Genomic DNA, 9,363 nt, shown 5'->3' with positions numbered 1-9,363 from the left:
TTTTGAAAACTGCCTACAACTTTTAACACCCTCTTTTATATGTTCCTTTATGTGTTTTTGCTTTGTTGGTTTCTTTTGTGAAGCGTCTATGAGTATTTTGAACAGCACTATATAAGTTAAATGTATTCTAATTATTATCATTAAGTATAAAGTAGCAGACAAGGGAAAATACTCAAGGAAAGTACAAGTACCTCAAAATTGTTCTTAAGTGCAGTACTTGAGTAAATGTACGTAGTTACTTACCATCACTGGAAATCATTTTGAATACATCCTCACTTAAATATCTTGGATGTTTGTCTCTGTATTGTATGTAAACTGTATTTCATGTTTCTAACACTGTTAGCTGCAGACACCTTACCTGCCTGACTCCATTAATGAAAGTGCAATTTTTGTTTTCTTTATTAATGATTATTTGTCAGTCAATACACTTGTAGTTACCACCTTATGTGTCGCTTATATGGTACCTTTTATCTTTATTTTGCATGCTTTACTTACAGACAGTGGATGTTTATAATGTGTACAGTGTTCAATTATATTGAATATTATAATATTATTAGATATTTATCTATACTATGCATCCAGTCAAGGACTTCCTTTTGCTGCTTTGGTGATATATAATGCTTAACAGCAAGATTGTCTTATTATTGTCTTATTGTTTCCTTATTTTATCTCATTTATGAGGATTTAACTGTACTTACTTGTAACTAAACTAAACTGTAATAATTGTGTAATTAAATGGTTTACACCTCATTACCTCACTATTTCTTAATAAAAACATGCTTGTTATGATCAATTCAGGTGCCACAAGTTACTGGTTGTTGTTGTCAAGGTGTTAAAATGAGTGACAGAGAGACATAAGACAGGAGAGAAGGAACAACTACAGCTGTCATCTGTAAACTGATGTCAGCTGTTTCATCTTTCCTTCCTGTGTGTTTTGTTAAAGACCTAAAGTAGTACTTTAACTTTCCTTTAGATGACGTCAGTGTGTTTAAAGTGGCCTCTGAGGGCAGACAGCCCGGGCTGAGTGTATTTAAGAGCTTGTTTGTGATGTGTCATGTTTTCTCCAGCTGCTGCTCGGTCCTACAGACAGATGCTAATGTGGACCAGACACATGTTCACCACGGTCTGCTCTGCTGTCGCTGTATGTGAGGTGAGGTTTAGTCCGAGATGCGACTCAGTACAGACGTTTATATCTTAATGTTAGAGCAGAGGACGGGTTATTTTTCATCTTTACAGACATATTCACACTCGTGCTATTGCTAACGGCTATCCTGCGCAGCAACTTTTAGCTAAACACAAACCCCACGTTCAGAGTTACAGTAAATGGCAGTCTGCTAGCTTACATTTGTATCTGCGTTTACTTAGCTGAGCAGCAGATGTTTTTATTCTGCTTTACTCGAGCATTATGGCTGCCATGTCAAGGACTCCCTGAGCATTTCCTCGTCTTAACAGCCGTCCTACCTGCATGGAGTCGGCGCTGATGATTTCTCCCCGAAGCCGTCTTCCGAGCTCGATCGCCAGCTTGGACTTGCCGGTGCCGGTAGCTCCCAAAATCACCACCAACGACGGTACCATCGCTCTCCTCAAGGCACCCTGCACGCTGCGAGCGGACGCCGCCATGATGCCGCTTCCTCGGCGCCCCAGCTGACGGCGGCGCGCATGCGCAGTGGGCGTACAGATGAGAGGTGGGCTCTGGTTACCAGGCAACAGGCTACCGTTACTGTGGCAACATTGATTGATAGGGGATCACGTGGAGGGTCTTTAATCTTGGTAGACTGAATAAATGTAATTATTTTATCATTTTAGCCTTACTGGTGTAGATTAAACACTCTGATTGGTCCCTGCAGTGTCATTAAACTGGTTTCAGACCAGTTCAGATAAAACACTCACCAGTTAATAAGGCGTCTGAACAGACGCATCTCTCCTTCAGCTGGTTGATGACATTTACAATGTTTATAAACTGCCTTTACAGGAAGGATGGTTAGTATGGTTTCTATGGAAACTGTCTGCAGCAGTGAGCAAAGATGGGTGTTGCTATGGCAAAAGATGCCCGGATGGGTTACCTTGGAGACAGCTCAGAACGAATGGTGGATGGGGGGAGGGGACGATGTGTGCGCACTCATACAGGTGGTTTTAATAGAATACAAATGTGTGGAGAACAATAGTGCTCTGATCCACGACAGGATGCACCGGATTCAAGGCTAAATGATCATGATTCTTCTCATGTGTGTGCAAAAGAGACAAACAGACAAGGCAAACAGGTCGTTTATGATGTCAAACCATGAATTTATTATTTTTCTGACTTACTCTTCATACATAGAGGCTTATGAGGTACAGAAAAAAACAAAGTGCTGAGACAAGGCTCCAAAATCACCATAGTTGAACTCCAAAAGTAAGTAAGCAACGTCCACCGCTACCATGACTGTGCCAACAGCAGAGACAAGTCAAACAAATTTTAAAAATTGGGGCAAACCAGTGCTGTGGGTGCACCCTGTTGAGAAAAATTAAATAAAATCAGGGCTGTAATGGTGGTTTGTGCTGAAATTAGCAGATATGATATTACAGCTAATTTAGAAGGAGGAAGAGGGGAAAAGGGAAACGTTTTCTAGATTGCTCCTCAGATTAAATATTCTCTTTCTGTCTGTGTGCATCTGTTGTGACTTTATATATACAGCATACTACAGCAGGGGGTGTTTTCCTCAAGCACTTTGGCCCTTTCAAAAGAGCGACACACTGCTTGGGGAGTTTCCTGAGAGCTGGTAAGAGCAGGGCATGCTACTCGTCATGATCCGAGTCATTTACAGTACTAGATCCAGGGCTACAGTGTTCTCCGTTGCATGGCTTATATGGGACAGGAGGGAGCACGAGACTTGCAAAAAAAATAAAAAAGCAGAGAGAAAGCAGTAACATTAAGGTCACTAAAGGCTACACACAGCCAGAAGTTTAATCAGTAGATCCTCTTAAGTCCACCCCCTCCTCCTCTTCACCACCAGATTTAAGAGAGTGCTACAGCTCCAGTGATTGGATTGAACACAGGAGCGTTCAGGTGCTTTCCACTCGGCGGAGAGAAAGCAAAGCGTACCTGCCAATTTTCAGCACATAACCACCAATAAGGCCCTGCCAGCTGCAATAACAAAAACAGTCATTAGCTCACACTGAAACACAACTCGGTAGGAAAATATAGTATAAAACTTTTTGTCAACTCTTGACTTGTACAAATAAAGAAAAACCCCAGAGACAGAAAAAGTAATGACCGGTAAAGAAAACAAGTAGGCATTGCAAAAAAAAAGAAAAAAAGAAAGTGGTGACAAAGTGGCTAGTGTGATCAATGTTCAGTAAGTGTTTTATTTTGACTCTTTTATAATCATTTTATTAACAAAAATAGAAGCTTTGAGTTATCTTTGAAAAGCCAGCAAGCTCGGCCACCGGTTTAGGACTCGGGGGCCCGATGAAGTCTAGGATGAGTATAGTAGACAGCTCTGGTTTTGGTTTGGAAGGGACTGTACAGTAAGGGAACTATATACATAACATCCAACAGGATAGTCTACATACATTGAAAGGCTTCTATAGGCATTACATCAAATGCAAAAAAAAAAAAAAAAATCCATTTACAAATATTATCAGACAGCAAGATGAAAGAAATGTACAGTTGGAACTCTGTGGGCTTCATCTCCAAGCAAAAGTTGGCATTTTTCACGTTGCTTGAACATACAGATTAAATATAAGCCATTCTTCTTTTGGTTGATCATTTGAAGCCCCCATTCACCTTTTGGCTCGTCTCCATGGCACAACAATAATTGAGCTCTCTCGTAGTGTTTTTTTTGCAGATTTTGATTGAGTTTCAAACAATGCCTGCATGGCAACATTTTTTTTTTCTCATCGTCTCCAAACAATGCTACAAAACAGGCTGTCACTGTGGGCATGGTGCTGCTGTCGAAACATCTGTGATGCAAGACGGAAAGGGTGAAATTATGAATGGAAACCTGCAGGCACAGAAGTTAGGACTTAACCTGAGCTAGTCCAGGAGGTGCAGAACCCATTGTAGCCTTCCAGTGTTGCACGGCTCAGTGCAGTCCCCCTACAACCCCCTTGCATTCCCATTATCAGCTAGAAACGTCAACTGCTGACGAGGAAAAAGAGTGAAGAAAAGAACAAGGAGGGAAGAGGTAAGATGCTACGGAGAATGGGAGAAAAATGAAAATGGGAAAGGACACAGCAGAAAAAAAAGGCACAACTTGATAAATGCACAAGTTGTAAGCCAAGCACTAAGGAGCAGTGGACTGTAGAGAAGCTGAAATTTGAAGGAGACTCTACAGAGAAACCACAGGGGGCTCTTTAGCCTGATAGAAAGTGGAGACATCACTACTGTGCGAGCACACCGAAACCCAATCGCCATCAAGGAGACGTCTGACCAGACCATGCAGCAGTTAAACAGCCCAGTTGTAGCAGGTTTTCAACAAGAAGCTGCTGCATTCACAACAAGCTTCTTAGAAGCAAGCAACAGTGTTTAGCAAGGGGAATTATAACAGTTTGACAAACCTATATTGAGTAACCATGGACATGTTAATCTGCCCGTAAGATGCCCCGTATGATCAGTCCCTAGCTCGCTGTCCTGACCAGCTAACGGCCTTGTCAATCACTCAGAAGCTAATGTGCAAACCACAAAAGTAATAAACAAAAAGAAAAATCCACCCGCACTATTCCAACGTGACCAATCCAAAGTGAACATTAGTGTCTTTTCTCCTTCATTTAGTCCCTGTTCAGTTCTGTGAGTGTGTGGTGACCGCCGACCCGGCCGCTCAGGATCGTTTGAGGTGTGCCAGCCTCTGCAGCAACTGCAACTGCCGGGCTTTCAGCTGCTTCCTCTCCTGAGCCTTCTGCCTCTCGCTGGCGTGCAGCTGCTGCAGGTACTCCGTGGCTCGTGTCAGGATCGCCACCTTCGGCGTCTTGGGGCAGTCCGCCAAGCCCGGGATCTCGTCCCGCAGCGACAGGAAGCGCGAGCGCAGGTCGTTCCTCCGCTTGCGCTCGAGGAAGTTGTGCGCCTTGCGTTTGTCTGTGTCCTCGCAGTCGGAGGATTGGGGGCTGGAGAGGTGGGAATGGAAGGGGGCCTTCGAGGGAGAGCATTGGGGATGGGAGCTCGAGGAGGAGGAGGAGGAAGAGGAGGAGGAGGGAGGAGACGAAGGTGACGTGGAGGAGGTAGGAGAGGAAGCGCTGAGGTTGGGGGACTCTGACCTGACTCCAGCCACGGTCGAGTGAGACCTCCTGCTGTCTAAGTTCTGAGGGGCGTGGCCGGGCCGAGGCTGGTAGTGATGAGAGTTCTGGTGCAGCTGGGCGGCCTGGGTGAAGGCCTCCTGCCGGACCCTCTTGCGAGGCGGCTCAACCGGCGCGGGGAGTGTGTCCGGGGAGGGCGCAGCGTAGTTGTGCTGCTGTTGGTGGATGGAGATGTGGAACCGCTTCATGCCGGGGTCGAGGGGGTCGGCCCGCACCGTTATGGTCACCGGCTTGCGGGTGTTGACCAGTCGTCGAGGTTTGCGTTGCTGCTTGTGCTCCACCGTCACCACGTCGATCTCCTCTTCGTCGTCATCTTTGTCGTCATCATCATCTGAAAAGGGAAAGAGGGAAGCTCGGTGAGATACAGTAAACCTGGTGATGATACAGGCAGCAGCTGAAGATGGAAGGATGAGTCACACCAGGAGCCACCTCACCGGCCACACTCACCTGCCTCATAAACCAATTAAACGCTCCCGTTAAAAAAAAAAAAAGAAAATCTACATGATCTCACACTCACACTCACACACACACACACACACACACACACTCTCTCTCTCTGTGATGATTCACTGCATTAGGTCAGCTCCCTGAGTGGAAACTGGCTCTCTTCCCTCATGAGTTCCCAGTGAGGATGAGAGGCAGAGACAGGTTAGGTGAAGAAGTAAATCAGCAACCCCTCGACGTGCTAAAATGAGCCGAGTGATATCCAACGCTGCGCACGTTTAAAACCGTTTGCCGCCTTATTTACTGGAGTGGAAGTGGGGTATTAAACATGAGGAGAGGTCTTATCGACTTGATTCCTGCCAACTGACTGACACTCCTGGGAGATTTTCACCGCTCTTGTAAAGTGAAACACACTTTTGAAGTAATTGCACCTCTGTGTATTTGACTGCTCAGAAAGCACTGATCTCTACATAAAGAGGAGGTGAACAAAGAGCTTTGGTGGAAGGGGGCACCAACAGCATTTATAAGACAAAAGATGACATCTCTTATTACAAGAATTCCCTCAAACAGCCCTATAATGGCTCATTATTGGATCTTAAGCATACGTTTATGTCCTATAATCGCTCATTCTCCTTCTCTCTTTTGAGTGCAAATTATCCCCTGAAATGGTGTGAAACGCCACCTCGCAACTCAAAGAATTCTGTGGGCCTAGCTGACCTCCTAAATGGCTAATCCCGCTCTATTCACAGCCCGGGCTGGCTCGGACCAAATCCACCCACTGACACAATTGGCGCTGCGGCCTGTTGAGTGGAGGAATGCAGCAACAAGTTCCCTTTGTGACATTCCACACACCATTATGCATGGTCCAAGCCCGGCATCACATGGCCGCCCTACATACCAGCCTCGATCATATGGGGGGAAAATGGAAAGAGTGGGCCTGGAATCAAGCCAGGAGGGATTTTTATTTATTTATTTGGTTTTGATTTTCCCTCCCTGGTTGTTATATAAAGTTCCAATAAAAAAAGAATAATAATAATAGTAGTGAGTGCTCTCATTGAATTTGTGTCAAATGTGAGGCAGGGAGAGCAGCGAGGATATTGTTATCATAAGTCAGACTGGAGGAGCAGGGAGAGGGAGCAGCTGGTCTGCTGGAGCCCTGCCAAGCAGCAGATGTTTCAATGGGCGTGTCGCTCTCTGGGCTTCAAGCATGTGTTGCATGCACCAAGGTAACGCAATGCAGTAATCATGTGCCAGTGACAGATAATGGCTCATTAAAGCAAAATATAAACTACATGAGATAAGGGAATGTGACTTTTAAGGTCAAATAATGCTCAGGTCACACATCTGTGAGAAAGTATTTGTATGAGATGTGTATGGTCACGGGAATAGAGAGATCTTTTTTATATAATTAAAGGAATATTACTTGAGAAAACCACCAGGAGGTTACTACACATTAATGATTCACAGAGGCTCACTTCACCACAGTCACACCAGAAGTCAAAGAGGAGCTACTACAGCAACATGTCTGTCAAATATGTTGAATACAAATATGTTACTGACCTGATGAGTCGGTGTGAGACTCCGAACCAGACGACACTTGCTTCTTGCATCCACCGGTTAACGGGAAAGTGAGCACCGCAGCCGGGTCCACACAGTCCGCCGCCAGCCCGCTGAGAGCCGACGCGTCGGCGGGAGCACTCAGCGCTCTCCCCGGGGACGGGACGGCAGAGCCGGCTGCGACTTTGGCAGCGGCCCCCGTCCCGGGACAGGAGGCGCAGCGCTCCCCGACAACTCTCTCCAGCTGCTGTCCGGCCGAGAAGCCGCTCCACATGCAGTCCTGGATGATGATGGAGCTCAGGTTCCCGAAGGACTCATTAGCCGTGGTGAGCTTGCACGGCAGGTCCTGCTGCTGCTGTTGCTGCTGCTGCTGCTGCTGTTCGTCCTCCTGCCCTAAGAACTGAGACACCCACTCCAGCTTGTCCCCCAGGGACGGGTACAGCAGCCCGACCCTGCCCGACCCCTCCACCGCCCGGATAGGCGACATGGGCGGGGTCGGTACCAGCTCGAATTTCTTCCATATGTCCTCGCTGGGCGCAGTGGACTTGAAGAAATCCTCGTCCGGGTCGTGGTGGTCGTCGTAGAAATAATGTTGGTAGTGGTCGAGGTGGTCCATGTCCCAGTTTTCATAACGAGGCGCGGTGGAGCTAATGCCCGGCATGGGGGCTGCAGGCACGGGGGTGAATCACTCCCTGTTCCCTCTGTCTGCGGAGAGATACAGAGCCAACAGTTGGATGAGAACTGAGCCTCATTCTCATCAAAATAATCACAGCCCTGTCCGGAGACATGGCGCTGCACAATGCAGCTATCTGGGACGCATCATACTGGTTTAATTATATTGTTTGTTAAAGCTAAATACTGTCCCGTGCTGCTCGGAGGAAGACAAGGATCGGGAGAAATAAGTGCCTGTATCGGGACATGATGTGCCAATTAAGGCGAAAACAGTCATTAAAGGGTTAATGAGCAGCACAGAGACTCAAACCATGAGGTTAAATACAAAGTGTGTGAAAGTTAAAGTTAAACTACTGCGTGTTGCGGCTGAGAAGTTCAAGTTTCGCAACAGTGTTTCATTACATAACACTGTTTTAGTAGTATACAGTGACGGAGAGGAGGAGAGGAGGGAGGGTTTCTATTTTCTGCTGACTGCTCGGCAGAAAATTAAATTAGATTGAAATAGATTAATTGGATAGACAGGTAGCCGTCCTGCCTGCCAGTGAGCCTGGTCAGACCGGGGAGTCGTATGTAAAGCACTTTATGTGACTCCTCCTCGGTTCAACTCCTTATCAAGCTCAAACAATTCAGCTGCGACTGGGAGAGGAGGAGGAAAAAAAACCGCGTCCATCAGTTAATTGAGCAGCAGACGCGCTGGAAAAGCTGCGAAAACACAACTTCGTGTAACCTGTGCCCCTGCTGCCGTGTGTGTTACAGTCACCGTGCGTGACCGGAGAGAGTTGTTACCTGGTGTTGAGAGTGAAAACCCCTCCTGCGTCTTCATAGATCCGCCGTGCGCAATTTTTAAGTGTCCAAAAAAAAAAAAAAGAGAAAAGCAGCAGGAAAAGGCGCACGGTGACTCCTCGCGTTGGCTCGGTTCGGACGCGTCCCTCTCTGGTTCGGCTCGGTGTGTTTTCCTCGGGTTGTAAACAGTCGCGGGGGTAAATGAGTCCGTTTGGTCGCAGTCCCGCCGCTCACAGGGCTGGATAGGCTTTCGCTGTGGTCACTTTTCTTTGCCGACTACTGCACTATATGATCCGGGGGAAGGAGAGTTGGCTATTATGCATAAAAGGCGGGTCGTAGTAGGAGAGCCACGCCTGCCGTTTAAAGGCGCAGTACACCCAAAACACACACATACACACATAATGATGCGCCGCAGAGGGGACAGTTATGAGAGCTGTGAGGGTTATGTGACAGTGATTTCGTAAGATGGCTCGGTTTTGCTTTTGCAACAACCATGCAGTATTAAAGACGAGGTGTGTGCGCGCATGTGTGTGTTTCTTTCAATGACATGTTTCAGACTAGAGAGCAGTTAGGGGACAAAAACTGTGTCCCCAATTAGGAAAAAAAAAAAGATTTGTGGGTCAGTGGTTAGGGTGG

At 46.6% G+C, this 9,363-nt stretch overlaps 2 protein-coding genes across 5 annotated transcripts in view; both read right to left on the bottom strand.

Moving 5' to 3' along the window:
* trit1 (tRNA isopentenyltransferase 1) overlaps positions 1-1,937 on the bottom strand; it is a 41,920-nt gene extending 39,983 nt beyond the window's left edge. For 2 of the 4 annotated variants that reach the window (XM_084380395.1, XM_084380396.1), the window contains exons 1-2: positions 1,891-1,937; positions 1,462-1,720 (exon numbers count right to left, since the gene is read on the bottom strand). In XM_084380395.1, the coding sequence (XP_084236521.1) occupies positions 1,462-1,720; positions 1,891-1,919 (288 nt within the window). In that variant the 5' untranslated portion in view covers positions 1,920-1,937. The other 2 variants (XM_084380398.1, XM_084380397.1) reach the window with 2 other exon arrangements.
* A 1,388-nt stretch (positions 1,938-3,325) lies between these two features.
* Positions 3,326-9,144, bottom strand: myclb (MYCL proto-oncogene, bHLH transcription factor b). The gene is made up of 3 exons (XM_084379542.1): positions 8,731-9,144; positions 7,276-7,977; positions 3,326-5,602 (listed from the first exon to the last, which is right to left on the bottom strand). Exons 2-3 carry the CDS (start codon positions 7,931-7,933, stop codon positions 4,800-4,802), a joined length of 1,461 nt encoding a protein of 486 aa, XP_084235668.1. The 5' UTR covers positions 7,934-7,977; positions 8,731-9,144; the 3' UTR covers positions 3,326-4,799.
* Between the last annotated feature and the right edge of the window lie 219 nt (positions 9,145-9,363).

Source organism: Pagrus pagrus, assembly GCF_965226575.1.
Source record: "Pagrus pagrus genome assembly, chromosome: 17".
Classification (NCBI taxonomy): Eukaryota; Metazoa; Chordata; class Actinopteri; order Spariformes; family Sparidae; genus Pagrus; species Pagrus pagrus.
This window is presented reverse-complemented; position numbering and strand designations above follow the sequence as displayed.

Coding starts and splice junctions, on each gene's coding strand:
- myclb (XM_084379542.1), bottom strand. CDS start 7,933: ATGCCGGGCATTAGCTCCACCGCGCCTCGTTATGAAAACTGGGACATG. Junction 5,603..7,275: donor GTCTCACACCGACTCATCAG/GTCAGTAACATA, acceptor TTCCCTTTTCAG/ATGATGATGACGACAAAGAT.